The sequence below is a fragment of the Mobula hypostoma genome, chromosome 12 (assembly GCF_963921235.1).
Source record: "Mobula hypostoma chromosome 12, sMobHyp1.1, whole genome shotgun sequence".
Classification (NCBI taxonomy): Eukaryota; Metazoa; Chordata; class Chondrichthyes; order Myliobatiformes; family Myliobatidae; genus Mobula; species Mobula hypostoma.
Window position 1 is genome coordinate 2,264,576 of NC_086108.1, and position 18,011 is coordinate 2,282,586.

Here is an 18,011-nt window from a genome sequence, read left to right on the forward strand (position 1 = left end):
CTCTCTGAGTAAAAAACCTTCCTCTAATATCCCCCTTGAACTTCCCACCCCTTACCTTAAAGCCATGTCCTCTTGTATTGAGCAGTGGTGCCCTGGGGAAGAGGAGCTGGCTGTCCACTCTATCTATTCCTCTTAATATCTTGTATGTATACCTCGATCATGTCTCCTCTCATCCTCCTTCTCTCCAAAGAGTAAAGCCCTAGCTCCCTTAATCTCTGATCATAATGCATACTTTCTAAACCAGGCAGCATCCTGGTAAATCTCCTCTGTACCCTTTCCAATACTTCCACATCCTTCCTATAGTGAGGTGACCAGAACTGGACACAGTACTCCAAGTGTGGCCTAACCACAGTTTTATAGAGTTGCATCATTACATCGCAACTCTTAAACTCAATCCCTCGACTTATGAAACCTAACACCCCATAAGCTTTCTTCACTACCCTATCCACCTGTGAGGCAACTTTCAGGAATCTGTGGACATGTACCCCCAGATCCCTCTGCTCCTCCACACTACCAAGTATCCTGCCATTTACTTTGTACTCCGCCTTGGAGTTTGTCCTTCCAAAGTGTTCCACCTCACACTTCTCCGGGTTGAACTCCATCTGCCACTTCTCAGCCCACTTCTGCATCCTATCAATGTCTCTCCGCAATATTTGACAATCCTCTACACTATCTACAACACCACCAACTTTTGTGTCATCTGCAAACTTGCCAACCCACCCTTCTACCCCAACATCCAGGTCATTAATAAAAATAACGAAAAGTAGAGGTCCCAGAACAGATCCTTGTGGGACACCACTAGTCACAACCCTCCAATCCGAATGTACTCCCTCCACCACCACCCTCTGCCTTCTGCAGGCAAGCCAATTCTGAATCCACCTGGCCAAACTTCCCTGGATCCCATGCCTTCTAACTTTCTGAATAAGCCTACCGTGTGGAACCTTGTCAAATGCCTTACTAAAATCCATGTAGATCACATCCACTGCACTACCCTCATCTATATACCTGGTCACCTCCTCAAAGAACTCTATCAGGCTTGTTAGACACGATCTGCCCTTCACAAAGCCACACTGACTGTCCCTGATCAGACCATGATTCTCTAAATGCCCAGAGATCCTATCTCTAAGAATCTTTTCCAACAGCTTTCCCACCACAGAGTATAAGCACAGTAAGGAGCTAAATGTATTTTCTTAACATTTATATTAACATGAAGCAGATAGTTTCTCGAAACACGCCCAGTCAGGGGGAGCGCCACTTAAGTGGAAGGTGATGTTGTGTGAGTAGATCTAAATCCAAGTGAGAGCCGACACCATTGGCGGAAGGGGAAGCGGGGAAATGGGGAAACGAGGGGGGGAACAGGCAAACAAGGGGCAAGGAGACCTCCACTCACCACCACTTTCTTCTGCGTCACAACGACAACTGAGTCCTTCCCTCTGATGGCCACTGTGGTGAGACCACTCTGGTTGATGGCTTTGAAGGCATATTCTGAAAAGCACAGAAAGGAACGTGAGGTGCCCCCGGTGTGGACTCACTTGCCAGAGTCAGTACGCTTTGGATTGCAGATTTTTGGGTAAGTCCGCGGGGCAGTGCTGGGAATATGTGGTACCACTGGTGATGGTGCACTTTTGGATGAGATATTACTGAGTCCCTGTTCTCTGTCTCACATTAACACCAATGGTTCTTTGGTTCTAGTGATAAAAAAGCAGCAAGTGGCCTCGGGGCAGTACATAACCCTTCAATCAAAGTCAAAGGACACTGCCAATGCTGTTAATCCAGAGCACACACATCGAACGCCGGTCAGGAGGCATCTGTGGAGGGAAATAAGCAGTTGACATTTCGGGCTGAGACCCTTCAACAGGACAGGACGGGAGAGAAGGGAGAAGAAGCCAGAATAGGGAAGTGGGGGAGGGGAAGGAGAACAAGCTGGCAGGTGATAGGTGAGGAACAAGTTGGGTGAGGGGAATGAAGTGAGAAGCTGGGAGGTGATAGGTGAGGGACAAGTTGGGTGAGGGGAATGAAGTGAGAAGCTGGGAGGTGATAGGTGAGGGACAAGTTGGGTGAGGGGAATGAAGTGAGAAGCTGGGAGGTGATAGGTGAGGGACAGGTTGGGTGAGGGGAATGAAGTGAGAAGCTGGGAGGTGATAGGTGAGGGACAAGTTGGGTGAGGGGAATGAAGTGAGAAGCTGGGAGGTGATAGGTGAGGGACAAGTTGTGTGAGGGGAATGAAGTGAGAAGCTGGGAGGTGATAGGTGAGGGACAGGTTGGGTGAGGGGAATGAAGTGAGAAGCTGGGAGGTGATAGGTGAGGGACAAGTTGGGTGAGGGGAATGAAGTGAGAAGCTGGGAGGTGATAGGTGAGGGAAAAGTTGGGTGAGGGGAATGAAGTGAGAAGCTGGGAGGTGATAGGCGAGGGACAAGTTGGGTGAGGGGAATGAAGTGAGAAGCTGGGAGGTGATAGGCGAGGGACAAGTTGGGTGAGGGGAATGAAGTGAGAAGCTGGGAGGTGATAGGCGGGGGACAAGTTGGGTGAGGGGAATGAAGTGAGAAGCTGGGAGGTGATAGGCGAGGGACAAGTTGGGTGAGGGGAATGAAGTGAGAAGCTGGGAGGTGATAGGTGGGGGACTGAGAAGCTGGGAGGTGATAGGTGAGGGAAAAGTTGGGTGAGGGGAATGAAGTGAGAAGCTGGGAGGTGATAGGTGGACGAGGTAAAGGGCTGAAGAAGTAGGTATCGTATAGGTTAGAACAGAGGACCATGGGAGAAGAAAGCTAATATGCTGAACCTGCATATTAGCCTTTGAGAATCATATATCATGGCAGATCTCTCAATGTTTAGGGGATTTTTTTTTAATAACCTTCAGCAGAGGAAGCAGGAGATTGGGGCTGAGAGTGAAATGGATCAGCCATGATGAAATGGTGGAGCAGACTTGATGGGCCAAATGGCCTAATTCTGCTCCTGTCTTACCTTACGGTCTTAAACCCAATCGTACATGTTTTCTTCTGCCCAATGGGCAAGAACAGAAGAGAGTTTATGTGGTAGCTGGGGTCTTTGCTAATGCTGGCTGCTTTCTTGAGGTAGCAATAAGGTACAGAGAGTCCATGGAGGGGAAATTGGTTTCTGCGATGTGCTGAGCTGTGTCCACAACTCTCTGCAGTTTCTTAAACACAAGAGATTCTGCAGATGCTGGAAATCCAGAGTAACACTCATAAAATGCTAGAGGAACTCCACAGGTTAGGTAGCTTCTATGGAGGGGAATATAATATAAAGGCATCCGTTAGTCTTGCGAGACCATGGATCTGCGCCTGGAAAGTCTTCACTCTCCAGGGCGCAGGCCTGGGCAACGAGGGGATAAATGGTTGACCATTTGGCCAATTCTGCAGTTTCTTGCAGTCTTGGGCAGATGAATCTGAGGGGGCCAATACCCTGATGGGGAGGTTTGCTAATGCTATTGGGGAGGGTTTAAGCTAGATTTGCAGGGGGGGTGGGAACCGAAGTGAAGAGGTAGAGGATGGGGTGGTTGGCGGACAAGTAGAGACAGCATAGGGAGTTTGCAAAGAAGGATAAGCAGATGTTAGAGCAAAAATAGACTCAGCTATATGGTTTGAGATGTGTCTATTTTAAGGGAAGGGTGAATTTAGAGCGTGGATCAATATGTGGAACTATGACGTTGTGGCCATTACAGAGACTTGGGTGTCTCAGGGGCAGGAATGGCTGCTGAGTGTGCCGGGCTTTAGATGTTTCAAAAAGGACAGGGGGGGAGTCAAAAGAGGTCGGGGTGTAGCACTGCTAATCAGGGATAGTATCATGGCTACAGAAAAGGAGGAAGTCATGGAGGGATTATCTACCCAGTCACTGTGGGTGGAAGTCAGAAACAGGAAGGAGGCAATAACAACTGGGTGTTTTTTATAAACCTCCCCAATACTAACAGAGATATCAAGGAGCAAATAGGGAGGCAGATTCTGGAACAGTACAATAATAATAAGGTTGTTGTGATGGGAGATGCTAAATTTCCTAATATTGACTGGCACCTCCTTACAGCAAGGAATTTAGATGGGATGGAGTTTGTTAGGTGTGTTCAGGAAGGTTTCCTGACACAATATGTAGATAAGCCAACTAGAAGAGAGACTGTACTTGATCTGGTACTGGGAAATGAACCTGGTCAGGTGTCAGATCTCTCAGTGGGAGAGCATTTTGGAGGTAGTGATCATAACTTTATCTCCTTCACCATAGTGCTGGAGACAGATAGGAGCAGACAATTTGGGAAAACATTTAATTGGAGAAGGGGGAAATATGATGCTAATAGACAAGAACTTGGGAACATAAATTGGGAGCAGATGGTCTCAGGAAAATGCACGGCAGAAATGTGGCAAGTGTTCAGGGACCATTTGCATGGTGTTCTGCATAGGTGTGTTCCACTGAGTCAGGGAAAGGATGGTAGGGTAAAAGAACCATGGTGTACAAACGTTTGTACAAAGGTTGTGGAAATCTAGTTAAGAAGAAAAGGAAACTAGGTACTGATAGGATTCTAGAAAATTACAAAGTTGCCAGGAGGGAGTTTAAGAATGAAATTAGGAGAGCTAGAAAGGGCCATGAGAAGGCCTTGGCGGACAGGATTAAGGAAAACCCCAAGGCATTCTACAAGTATATGAAGAGCAAGAGGATGAGCCGAGTGAGAATAGGACCAATCAGGTGTGATAGTGGAAACGTGTGCATGTAGTCAAAGGAGGTAGTGGAGGTACGTTGCTTCAGTATTCACCAGGGAAAAGGACCTTGGCAGTTGTGGGGATGACTTACAGCGGACTGAAACGCTTGAGCATATAGACATTAAGAAAGAGGATGTGCTGAAGGTTTTGAATGGTACTAAGTTAGATACGACACCAGATCCAGACAAGGTGTGCCCCCGGCTACTGTGGGAAGTGAGAGAGGAGATTGCTGAGCCTCTGGCAATGATCTTTCCATCATCAATAGGGACGGGAGAAGTACTGGGGGATTGGAGGGTTGCAAACATTGTTCCCTTGTTCAAGAAAGGGAGTAGTGGTAACCCAGGAAATTAATAGACCAGTGAATCTTACTTCAGTGGTTGGCAAGTTGTTGGAGAAGATCCTGAGAGGCAGGATTTTGGGGATGTGTTCTGGGACCCCTCCTCTTTGTGATTTTTATAAATGACCTGGACGAGGAAGTAGAAGGGTGGGTTAGTAAGTTTTCTGATGAGATAAATGTTGATCAATACAATGCAGAACTGGACTGAGAAGTGGCAGATGGAGTTCAACCCAGATTTGTGTGAAGTGGTTCATTGTGGTAGGGCAAATTTGAAGACAGAATATAGTATTAATGGTATGACTCTTGGCAGTGTGGAGGATCAGAGGGATCTTGGGGTCTGTGTACATAGGACACTCAAAGCTGCTGCATGTGTTGACAGCGTTGCTAAGAAGGCATATGGTGTGTTGACCTTCATCAACCACGGGATTGAGGTCAAGAGCCATGAGGTAATGTTACAGCTGTATAGGACCCTGGTCAGACCCCACTTGGAGTACTGTGCTCAGTTCTGGTCACCTCACTACAGGAAGGATGTGGAAACCATAGAAAGGGTGCAGAGGAGATTTACAAGGATGTTGCCTGGATTGGAGAGCGTGCCTTTGAGAACAGATTGAATGAACTTGGCCTTTTTTCCTTGGAACAACGGAGGATGAGAGGTGACCTGATAGACCTGATAAGATGATGGGAAGGCATTGATCGTGTGGACAGTCAGAGGCTTTTTCCCAGGGCTGGAATGGCTAGCACGAGAGGGCACAGTTTTAAGGTGCATGGATGCTGGTATAGAGGGGATGTCAGGGATAAGTTTTTCATACAGACAGTGGTGGGTGCATGGAATGCACTGTCAGTGACATTGGTAGAGGTGGATACAATTGGGTCTTTTAAGAGACTCTTGGATAGGTACATGGAGGTTAGAAAAATAGAGGGCTATGCGGTAGGGTAAGTCTAGGTAGCTTCTAGAGTAGGTTACATAGTCGGCACAACATTGTGGACTGAAGGGCCTGCAATGTGTTGTAGATTTCTATATTCTATGTTCCTGCCTAATGGTAAGGGACCAAAGAGATTGTGCGATGGCCGGGAAGGATCTGAAGCCTCTGCTCCTGATAGGTATTTCTGATAGGTGGAAGAGAGACCCTGAGGATCCTCTCAGCTGTCCTCACAATCCTTTGTAGGGACTTGCAGTCAGACGCCTTGCAGTTTCTGTACCAGACGGGTGATGCAGTCAGGACTGTCTGATTGATGCTCTAGTAACAGTCATATCACTCATTAATCATCGGAAGGAAGTTAAGACACCAGCGTTCACTCCTGTGGCAGACCACTTACACATCTGGTAGGCCAGTTTATGCGCACTTGTTTCCTATTAGCCTACCAATCTTTGACCTATGTCAGGCTGTGCCCTCCCACACATTCAACATTTGTTTTCTGCAATAATCTTTGATGTTGGATTTCATCAACCTGATTTCAGGGAATCCAACTACAGGACATCTACCACCTCCCCCTCATGCAAGTGCTTGTTACTTCTAAGAACTCCAATATATTGGTCAAACATGACTTCCCCTTCACAGAACCAGGTTGAATTGCCCGATTTTCTTGAATCATTGTCCCCACCATGTGGGACATGCCATCTTCTCACAACTACCATCGGGCAAGAGGTACAGAACCCTAAAGTCCCACACCACTAGGTTCAAAAACAGCTACTTCCCTTGTTCATTAGGAATTTGAGGAAATTTGTTATGTCATCGAAGACCGTAGCAAGTTTCTACAGATGTACCATGGAGAGCATTCTGACTGGTTGCCCCACCGGGGAGGGGCACTACACAGGGTCGGAAAAAACTCAGCCAGCTCAATCGTGGACACCAGCCTCCCCACCATCGAGGACATCTTCAAACGGTGACGTCGCAGGAAGGTGGCACCTATCATGAAGGACCTCACCACCCAGGCCATGCCCTCTTCTCAACAATGCCATCAGGGAGGAGATACAGGAGCCTGAAGACCTACACTCAGTGTTTTAGTCACAGTTTCTTGCCTTCCACCATCAGAATTCTGTATGGTCCATGAACTCATGGAGACCTCTCACTTACTGTACATTTTTATTTATTTTTAAAATAATTCTAAATAGTAAGTTTTAATGTTCTACACTGACACAGAACAACACACTCTATGTCAGTGATGGTAAACCATATTATGATACTGACTATTCTGGTATTGATTCAATCATTCGGTTCTTGAACCAACCCTGCACAACCCTAATCATTACCTCAGCACTACAACACGATGACCACTTTGGAGAGGCCAGTCCAAAGAACTCCCAGTTAGTAGGTTAATTGGTCATAGTATAAGCTCCTGTGATTAGGCTAGAGTTAAAGAGGTCGGTTGCTGGGTGGCGTGGATCGAAGGGTGCCGTATCTGCAAATAAATAAATCAACAGCCGATGTTTCAGGTCGAGACCCTTCATCAGGAATCATCTGAAACATCCACTATTTATTACTCTCCATAGATGCTGCCTAACCTGCTGAGTTCCTCCAGCATTTTGTGTGTGTTACTCTGACCATCGACACTGTCTGACCTGCTGAGTTCCTCCAGCATTTTGTGTGTGTTACTCTGACCATCGACACTGTCTGACCTGCTGAGTTCCTCCAGCATTTTGTGTGTGTTACTCTGACCATCAACACTGTCTGACCCGCTGAGTTCCTCCAGCATTTTGTGTGTGTTACTCTGACCATCGACACTGTCTGACCCGCCGAGTTCCTCCAGCATTTTGTGTGTGTTACTCTGACCATCGACACTGTCTGACCGGCTGAGTTCCTCCAGCATTTTGTGTGTGTTACTCTGACCATCGACACTGTCTGACCTGCTGAGTTCCTCCAGCATTTTGTGTGTGTTACTCTGACCATCGACACTGTCTGACCTGCTGAGTTCCTCCAACAACAAGAGGATAAGACGTGAGAGAATAGGACCATCAAGTGTGACAGTGGGAAAGTGAGTATGGAATCGGAGGAAATAGCAGAGGTACTTAATGAATACTTTACTTCAGTATTCACTATGGAAAAGGATCTTGGCGATTGTAGGGATGACTTGCAGCAGATTGAAAAGCTTGAGCATGGAGATAATAAGAAAGAGGATGTGCTGGAGCTATTGGAAAGCATCAAGTTAGGTAAGTCTCTGGGACTGGATGAGTTGTACCCCAGGCTACTGTGCAAGACGAGGGAGGAGATTGCTGAGCCTCTGGCAGTGATCTTTGCATCATCAATGGGGACAGGAGAGGTTCTGGAGGATTGAAGCGTTGTAGATTGTGTTCCCTTATTCAAGAGAGGGAGCAGAGATAGCCCAGGAAATTATAGACCAGTGAGTCTTACTTTAGTGGTTGGTAAGTTGATGAAAAAGATCCTGAGAGGCAGGATTTACGAACATTTGGAGAGGCATAATATGATTAAGAATAGTCAGCATGGCTTTGTCAAAGGCAGGTCGTGCCTTACGAGCCTGATTGAATTTTTTGAGGATGTGACTAAACACATTGATGAAGGTAGAGCAGTAGATGTAGTGTATATGGATTTCAGCAAGGCATTTGACAGGGTACCCCATGCAAGGCTTATTGAGAAAGTAAGCAGGCATGGGATCCAAGAGGACCTTGCTTTGTGGATTCAGATTTGGCTTGCCCACAGAAGGCAATGAGTGGTTGTAGAGACAGGTCATATTCTGCATGGAGATCGAGGATGAGTGGTGTGCCTCAGGGATCAGTTCTGGGACCCCTTCTCTTCGTGATGTTTATGTTTATAGTGGAGTGATGGGTTAGTAAATTTGCTGATGACACAAAGGTTGGGGGTGTTGTGGACAGTGTGGAGGACTATCAGTCTGAGCACATCCCTTCTCCATCACCTGCCTATCCTCCCTCTCACACTGTCTACAAGCTTTCTCTATTTGTGAGCCAACAGCCCCTTCCTCCATCACTTCAGTTCGGTCTTCACCCACCAGTAATTCTAGTATAAACTCTCCCGAACAGCCTTAGCAAACCTCCCCGCCAGGATATTGGTCCCCCTCAGATTCAAGTACAACCCGTCCTTTTTGTACAGGTCACTCCTGCCCCAAAAGATGCCCCAGTGATCCAGAAATTTGAATCCCTGCCCCCTGCTCCAATCCCTCAGCCACGCATTTATCCTCCACCTCACTCTGTTCCCATACTCACTGTTGTGTGGCACAGGCAGTAATCCCAAGATTACTATGCTTGTGGTCCTGCTTCTCAAATTCCTTCTTAACTCCCTGTAGTCTGCTTTCAGGACCTTCTCCCTTTTCCTCCCTATGTTGTTGGTACCAATATGTACCACAACCTCTGGCTGTTCACCTTCCCACATCAGGATATCGAGGACGCGATCAGAAACATCCTGGACACTGGCACCTGGGAGGCAAACTACAATCCATGTTTCTTTCCTGCATCCGCAGAATTGCCTGTTTGACTCCCTAACTATAGTCCCCTATTACTGCTGCCATCCTCTTCCTTTCCCTACCCTTCTGAGCCACAGGGCCAGACTCTGTGCCAGGTAGCTTGTACCCCCAACAGTACTCAAGCAGGAGTACTTATTATTAAGGGGGACAGCCACAGGGGTCTCTCTAGTATCTGACCCTTGCCCTTTCCTCCCCTGACTGTTACCCACTTACCTGTGTCCCGAGGCACCGGTGTGACTAACTGCCTATAGCTCCTCTCTGTCACCTCCTCACTCTCCCTGACCAGGCTGCATCTCGAGTTCCCTTACCCGGTCCCTAAGGAGCTGCAGCTCGATGTACCTGGTGCAGATATGGCCTTCCGGGAGGCTGGGAGTCTCCCAGACTTCCCACATCTGACAACCAGTACAGAATACCGGCCTCACAGATATACTTTGACAAGGTACCACATATTACGCTGTTTACCAAGTTAAGAGCCCATGCTATTTCAGGAAATAGTTAGAGCATTGGCTGATTGGTAGGAGGCAGCGAGTGGGAATAAAAGGTTCCTTTTCTGGTTGGCTGCCAGTGACTATTGAGGTTCTGCAGGAGTCAGTGTTGGGACCACTTCTTTTTATGTTGTATATCAATGATTTAGATGATAGAATAATGGCTTTCTTGCTAAGTTTTTGGATGATATGAAAATTGGTAGAGGGGGAGGTCGTGTTGAGGAAACAGATGGGCTGCAGAAGGATTTAAACAGATTAGGAGAATGGGCAAGAGAGTAATAAATGAAATACAATGTTGGAAAATGCATGGTCATATGCTTTGGTAGAATAAATAAATGTGCAAATTATTTTCTAAATAGGGAGAAAATCAAAAAAACTGTGATGCAAAGGGTCTTGGGAGTCCTTGTGCAGAACACCCTGAAGGTTAATTTGCAAGTTGAGTCGATGGTGAGGAAGGCAAATGCTATGTTAACATTCATTTCAAGGGGTCTAGAATACAAGAGCAGGGATGTGATGCTGAGGCTTTAGAAGGCACTGGTGAGGCTTCACCTTGCGTATTGTGAACAGTTTTTATACTTGCCTAAGAAAAGATGTGCTGGCATTGGAGAGGGTTCAGAGGAGGTTCACAAGGATGAACCCAGGAATGAGGGGGTTATCATACGAGGAATCTTTGATGGCTCTGGGTCTGTACTCACTGGAATTTAGAGGGATGAGGGGGAATCTCATTGAAACCTTTTGAATGTTGAAAGGGCTAGACAGAGTAGATGTGGAAAGGATGTTTCCCATGGTGGGGGAGTCTAGGACAAGAGGCACAAGCTCAGATTAGAGGGGTGTCCATTTAAAACAGATGCAGATAAATCTCTTTAGCCACAGGGTGAATTTCAATAGGTCCAATAGGTGCAGTTAATGTCAGAGAAATGTATACACTTCTTTTTCCTTGTGGAATTTGTTACCACAGGCAGCTGTGGAGGCCAGGTTGTTGGGTATATTTAAGGAGGGAGCTTGATAGTTCTTGATTAAACACGATTTCAAAGGTCGAGGGGAGGTCCGGGGAGTGGGGCTGAGGAGGGGAGGAAGGATCAGCCATGATTGAATGGTGGAGCAGGTTCAATGGACCAAGGGCCTAATACTGCTCCTATGTCTTATGGTCTAATGACCGTGAGGCTCCGATGTCATATTCAAGTTTGCTGATGACACCACTGTTGCTGGCCAAATTGAAGGTGGTGATGAATTAGCAATTGAAAATTTGACTGAGTGGTGTTCCAACAACCTCTTGCTCAATGTCGGCAAGACCAAAGAGCTGATAATTGACTTCAGGAGGAGGAAGCCAGAGATCAATGCACCAGCCCTCACTGGAGGATCAGAGGTGGACAGGGTCAGGCAAGTTTAGATTCTTTAGTGTCTCATTTCAGAAGACCTGTCCTGGGCCCAGTACATAAGGAAGAAAGCATGGCAGCTCATTTACTTTCTTAGAAGTTTGTGAAGATTTGGCATGAGATCCATAACTTTGACAAACCTCTATAGATGTGTAGTGGAGAGTGTATTGACTGGTTCCATCATGGTCTGGTATGGAAACCAATGCTTTTGACAGAAAATTCTGTAAAACTTGATACAGCCCAGTCCGTCATGGGTAAAGCCCTCCCGACTAGTGAGCACGCCTACTCGGGGAGTGCTGTCACAGGAAAGCAGCATCCATCATCGTGTCATGGTCCGGTCCGTGAAGTCTGCATTCTGGTTCACGGTCCAGTCCATCGATCTGTGTTCCGGGTGTTCCCTGTTTTCCCTGGTTCCGTTGGGCTCCTTAATCGAGGCACCTGATTCTAGTTTTAGGCTGGCGACATAAAGAGCTTCAGGATTCAGCTTCTTTCCCCCTCCATCCGAATCCCCGGTAGTTACCTCAGCAGTCACCTCATCAAGTACCCTCGGCAGTCATCCCGGCCCTGCATCCAAGAAAGGGTCCCGACCCTGCGAAAGCATCCTGGCCCCGCGTCTTAGAAAGGGTCCCGGCCCTGTGCTCCAAGAAGGAGTCCCGGCTCTGTACCCAAGGGCCTAACCAAGCCGAGTCCAAGAGCCGAGCCTAGCTTAGTCCAAGAGCCAAGTCCTGCCCTGGAGTTCCATGTCCAGCCCAGGAGTCCCTCACCCGGTGCTGGAGTTCCCTCACCAGGTGCTGGAGTCCCTCGTCTAGTCCAACCCTCGTCCAAGAACCTTGTCTAGTCCAAGCCTCGTCCAAGAACCTCGTCTAGTCCAAGCCTTGTCCTAGAACCTCGTCTAGTCCAAGCCTTGTCCTAGAACCTCGTCTAGTCCAAGCCACATTCAAGAACCTCGTCCAAGTCCAAGTCAAGGCTTTGTGTTCTCGTCCTGTCCATGTGCCTCGTCCTGTGCAGGAGTTCCACATCCAGTCCTGTAGCCATGTCTTGTCCTTGCCTAGATCCAGGGTCTGAGCCCGAGTCAAGACACAGGTTCTGGGTCCTTGTCCAGTCTCTGGCTTGGAGTCCTAGCCCAGGCTCCTAGTTCCAAGATCCTTGTCCTGGTCCCGCTTTCCTAGTCTTAGTCCTAGCCCAGGCCCGGTGTCCTTGTCTCGTCCAGGGCCTGTGTCCATGTCCAGCGTCGTTTCTTCCTGACTCCCCTTGCTTTCTCGATAAACCTAATCCTGTTCCTAGTACTTCAGTTCCTGCGTCTTGCATTTAGGTCCGCCATCAACGCCCACCTAATAACACATCAGGGACCCCCACTACCCAGTACATGCTCTCTTCTCGCTGCTGCCATCGGGAAGGCGTTACGGGAACCAACGAACTCGCACCACTGGGTTCAGGAACAGATACTACCCCTCAAGCATCAGGCTGTTACCAGGGGATAACCACTCAACTTTACTTGCCCCATCACTGAATTGCCCCCACTCACTTTCACACACCCTTCATCTCATGTTCTCGATATTTATTGCCCTTTTATTTATTATGAATTTGCTTGGGTCTTTTTGTTGCTTCTTTGCATCTACTTTGAACGCCCGGAAGGAAACGAATCTCAGGGTTGTACATATACTTTGATAATATACGATATCATATACTTTCTGATGAACAGACCCCAATCAGTTAAGTCAGACAACCTCTCCTCCTCCACTCTCACCCTGAACACCAGCGTGCCTCAAGGCTGTGTGCTGAGCCCTCTTCTGTACTCCCTTTTCACCTATGGCTGCGTTCCTGTACATGGTTCTAACTCCATAATCAAGTTCGCAGATGACACCACGGTGGTTGGCCTGATCAGAGGGGATGATGAGACGGCCTACAGGGACGAGGTCCAACACCTGGCCGCGTGGTGTGCCGACAACAACCTGGCCCTTAACACCCAGAAGACCAAGGAGATCATTGTGGACTTTAGGCATGCCAGGAGTCACACTCACGTCCCCATCTACATCAACGGAACCGGAGTAGAGCGTGTATCAAGTTTCAAATTCCTTGGTGTCCACATTTCTGAGATCTCACCTGGTCCCTGAACTCCTCCATCCTGATCAAAAAGGTGCAACAGCGTCTTTATTTCCTGCAAAGCATCAAGAAAGCTCACCTCTGTCCCAGGATACTGACAGACTTTTACTGCTGTACCATTGAGAGCATACTCACCAACTGCATCTCAGTGTGGTATGGCAATTGTCCAATATTGGACCACAAAGCACTCCAGCGTGTGGTGAAAACTGCCCAGCAGATTATCGGCACCCAATTGCCCACCATTGCGAACATCTACCATAAACACTGTCTGGGCGGGTGAAAAGCGTTATCAGGGATGCATCTCACCCTAACCATGGACTTTTTACTCTCCTCCCATCTGGTAGGCGCTACAGGAGCCTCCGCTCCCGCACCAGCAGGCACAGGAAGAGCTTCTTCCCTGAGGCTGTGACCCTGCTGAACCTCACATCACAGCGCTAAGCAGTATTGCACTCATACTGTACTGTCTCAGTACTTTTATATTTGTGTGCTGTAGCACTTACTTTTTATTCACAGTTATTTTGTAAATAACATTATCGTTTGCAGTTCTGGTCAGGTGCTAACTGCATTTCATTGGCTTTGTATCTGTACTCGGCACAATGACAATAAAGTTGAATCTAATCTAATCTAATAATACGTTGACTTTGAACTCTGAACAACCCAGTCAGCCACACTTCACCAATAAGAAATTGATAGAAAATTGTAAGAAGCATCTTTATTTCTTAGGTTGTTTTCTTGGGGGGGGGGAAGTCCCCTGCTTTTTGGGGAGTCATCGATGTGTGTCCTGTTAACAAATTTATTCTGGCGGAATGTGGGGATTTCCAGTTTTGCTGACTGCAGTAACACTCCTTAGCTAAGTCACGGAAGAAGAACAAAACCCCGGTTTAAATATTGTTTTAATATACAAAATTTAAATAACTTCATCCAATGCACTGAAGTTATTCTTAGAAAAATTTCAAACCTTAAAAATAAAGTGATACTCAAAAAGGGTCTGTTTCTGATTCGAAAGTTGATGTTAATCATTCAAATACCCCCGTCAATCAACATGAAACCCCGCCCACTCACCATTCGATTGGAGGATGCGCAGGGATTACACCATCTGATTGGACAGCCGCGCTGTCAATAGTGAATGCGGCCGCTGATGGACGTGGCGGACAGAAGACGGCGGTAAAGGACGGCGGAGACAGGCGCGATTTCGGAGCAGAATCGCGGACAGAAGAATCGCATTTGCAAATATGACTGACCTACTTGGTAGAGCCTCCCTTCGGGAGAGAAGATGGTGATGTGACGGTCGAAGCCGGCGCTCGAACCGCGGCTCATCTTTACAGCGAAAACGGAGAAATGTGCACTTTTACTTTCGGTTTCATAAACAAAACAAAACCAGGAAATAAAGTGCTAAACAATTGGTCTGATTCGATGTAAGATATCAAATCCTTGTATTCCTGGGGTCTATTTTCAGCGATAAGGAGAAACACACAGCATATACTGGAAATCGAACATAAAAATCAGAAAATGGCAGAAATGGACACGGCTGGTTATATGAGATGGGTTTCAAATATTACAAAGTAAATTTTATTATCATGACACCACATACAAACCTGAGATTCTTTTTCCTGCGGGCGTACTTAGAAAAACCTATAGAACATAGTTTCTACAGTTTAAGTTCCATGTGGAATATTTTGGAGGATCAAGAACCAAGAAGAGTAATTGTAAACAGGATCAATGGACAACAAACTCTGAAAATGCAGTTATAAATAAATAGCAATAAATAATGAGAGCATGAAATAACAAGATAAAGTATCCTTAAACTGAGACCATGGGTCGTGGGAATGCCAGAAATAGAATGAGTGTAGTTATCACCTTCTGTTCAGCAGCCTGACGGTTGAGGGGCAGTAACTGTTCTTGAACCTGGTGGTGTGAGTCCTGAGGCACCTGTACCTTCCATCTCACAAAATACTCTGCAGATGCTGGGGTCAAAGCAACATGCACAACACGCTGGAGGAAATCAGCAGGTTGGGCAGCATCCGTGGAAAAGATCGGTCGACGTTTCGGGCCGGAACCCTTCATCAGGACTGTAGGGGGAAGGGGCAGAGGCTCTATAAAGAAGGTGGGGAGGGTGGGAAGGAGAAGGCTGGTAGGTTCCAGGTGAAAAACCAGTAAGGGGAAAGATAAAGGGGTGGGGGAAGGGAGGCAGGGAGGTGATAGGCAGGAAAGGTGAAGAAGGAATAGGAGAAAACACAATGGGTAGTAGAAGGAGGTGGAACCAAGAGGGAGGAGATAGGCAGCTGGGGGAGGGGGCAGAGTGACATAGGGATAGGGGAAGGGAAGGGGAGGGAATTACTGGAAGTTGGAGAATTCTATGTTCATACCAAGGGGCTGGAGACTACCTAGATGATATATGAGGTGTTGCTCCTCCAACCTGAGTTTAGCCTCATCATGGCAGTAGAGGAGGCCATGTATGGACGTATCTGAATGGGAGTGGGGAGCAGAGTTGAAGTGGGTGGCTACTAGGAGATCCTGTCTGTTTTGGCGGACGGAGCGGAGGTGCTCGATGAAGCTGTCCCCCAATCTGATGTAGAGGAGGCCACACCAGGAGCACCGGATGCAATAGATGACCCCAACAGACTCACAAGTGAAGTGTTGCCTCACCTGGAAGTACTGTTTGGGGCCCTGAATGGTGGCAGGAGAGGAGGTGTAGGGACAGCTGTAGCACTTGCGCTTACAGGGATAAGTGCCAGGTGGGAGATCCGTGGGGAGGGATGTGTAGACCAGGGAGTAGCGGGGGGACCAATCCCTGTGGAAAGCAGAGAGGGGTGGAGAGGGAAAGATGTGCTTAGTGGTGGGGTCCTGTTGAAGGTGGCGGAAGTTGCGGAGGATAATGTGCTGGATCCGGAGGCTGGTGGGGTGGTAGGTGAGGACAAGGGGAACTCTGTCCCTGTTGTGGTGTTGGAAGGATGGGGTGAGGGCCGAAGTGCGGGAAATGGAGGACATGCAGGTGAGGGCATCATTGATGACGGCAGAAGGGAAACCATGATCCTCAAAGAAAGAGGACATTTGAGATGTCCTGGAATGGAAAGCCTCATCCTGGGAGCAGATGCGGTGGTGACAGAGGAACTGGGAATAGGGAATAGCAGTTTTTCATGTGACAAGGTGGGAAGAGGTATAGTCGAGGTAGTTATGAGAGTTAGTGGGCTTATAGAAGATGTCAGTGGACAGTCTGTCTCCAGAGATGGAGACCGAGAGATTGAGAAAGGGGAGAGAAGTTCAGAGATGGACCAAGTGATTTTGAGGTCTGGGTGGAAGTTAGAAGCAATTTCGATGAAATTGACGAACTCAGCATGGGTGCAGGAAGCAGCACCAATGTAGTCATCAATGTAGCGAAGGAAAAGTTGGGGAGCAGTACCAGTAAAGGTTTGGAGCACAGACTGTTCCACATAACCAATGAAGAGGCAGGCATAGCTCAGGCCCATGCGAGTGCCCATAGCTACACCCTTAGTCTGAAGAAAGTAGGAAGAGCCAAAAGAGAAGTTATTAACTGTGAGTACCAGTTCTGCCAACTGGAGGAGGGTTGTGGTGATGGGGAACTGGTGAGGTCTATTGTCCAGGAAGTAGCAGAGGGCTTTGAGGCCTTCTTGATGGGGAATGGAAGTGTATAAGGATTGGACATCCATAAGTACTGAGACAGTACAATATGGGTGCAATACTGCTTAGCGCTGTGATGTGAGGTTCAGCAGGGTCACAGCCTCAGGGAAGAAGCTCTTCCTGTGCCTGCTGGTGCGGGAGCGGAGGCTCCTGTAGCGCCTACTGGATGGGAGGAGAGTAAAAAGTTCATGGTTAGGGTGAGATGCATCCCTGATAATGCTTTTCACCCGCCCAGGCAGCGTTTATGGTAGATGTTCTCAATGGTGGGCAATTGGGTGCTGATAATCCACTGGGCAGTTTTCACCACACGCTGGAGTGCTTTGCGGTCTGATACGGGACAATTGCCATACCACACTGAGATGCAGTTGGTGTGTATGCTCTCAATGGTACGGCGGTAAAAGTCCGTCAGTATCCTAGGACAGAGGTGAGCTTTCTTCATGCTCCGCAGGAAATAAAGGGCCCCTACCCCCTCCTTCTTCAGTCCTGATGAAGGGTTCCGGCCCGAAACATTGACTGTTCGTTTCCACAGATGCTGCCCGACCTGCTGAGTTCCTCCAGCGGGTTGTGCGTGTTGCTTTGACCCCTGCATCTGCAGAGTATTTTGTGTTTAAGATGCTGCAAAGTCTCTTCAAGGTATGCCTACCCTGAAGAAGTTTAAATCCTCTCTTCGACGGGAGTTCAGTGAGACCCTCTCTCACTGCTCCCTCTCTGTGATCTCCGCCTCTCTCCGACTCTTTGACCAGATCCTGACCCAGACCCACTACCACACGCCACGTCTCCTTCCTGGGAACGTGTCTTGGCCGCCATCTTGTACAGCAGGGATTCCAGCTCTGGCTCCAGGCCTCCCAGTTTGGTCCCAGCGAAGGTCCCAGGTACCTCTGTTTCATTGACGGCTGCTCCCGCCGGATTCTCCGCGCCATGCTCACTGCCATGCGAA

At 47.9% G+C, this 18,011-nt stretch overlaps 1 protein-coding gene across 1 annotated transcript in view; it reads right to left on the minus strand.

The window, feature by feature from the left end:
• Positions 1–14,812, minus strand: part of LOC134354563 (proteasome subunit alpha type-6-like) — a 54,579-nt gene extending 39,767 nt beyond the window's left edge. The window contains exons 1-2 of the mRNA XM_063063487.1: positions 14,677–14,812; positions 1,391–1,485 (exon numbers count right to left, since the gene is read on the minus strand). Coding sequence (XP_062919557.1) covers positions 1,391–1,485; positions 14,677–14,752 — 171 coding nt within the window. The 5' untranslated portion in view covers positions 14,753–14,812. The remainder of the gene's footprint in view (positions 1–1,390; positions 1,486–14,676) is intronic.
• Between the last annotated feature and the right edge of the window lie 3,199 nt (positions 14,813–18,011).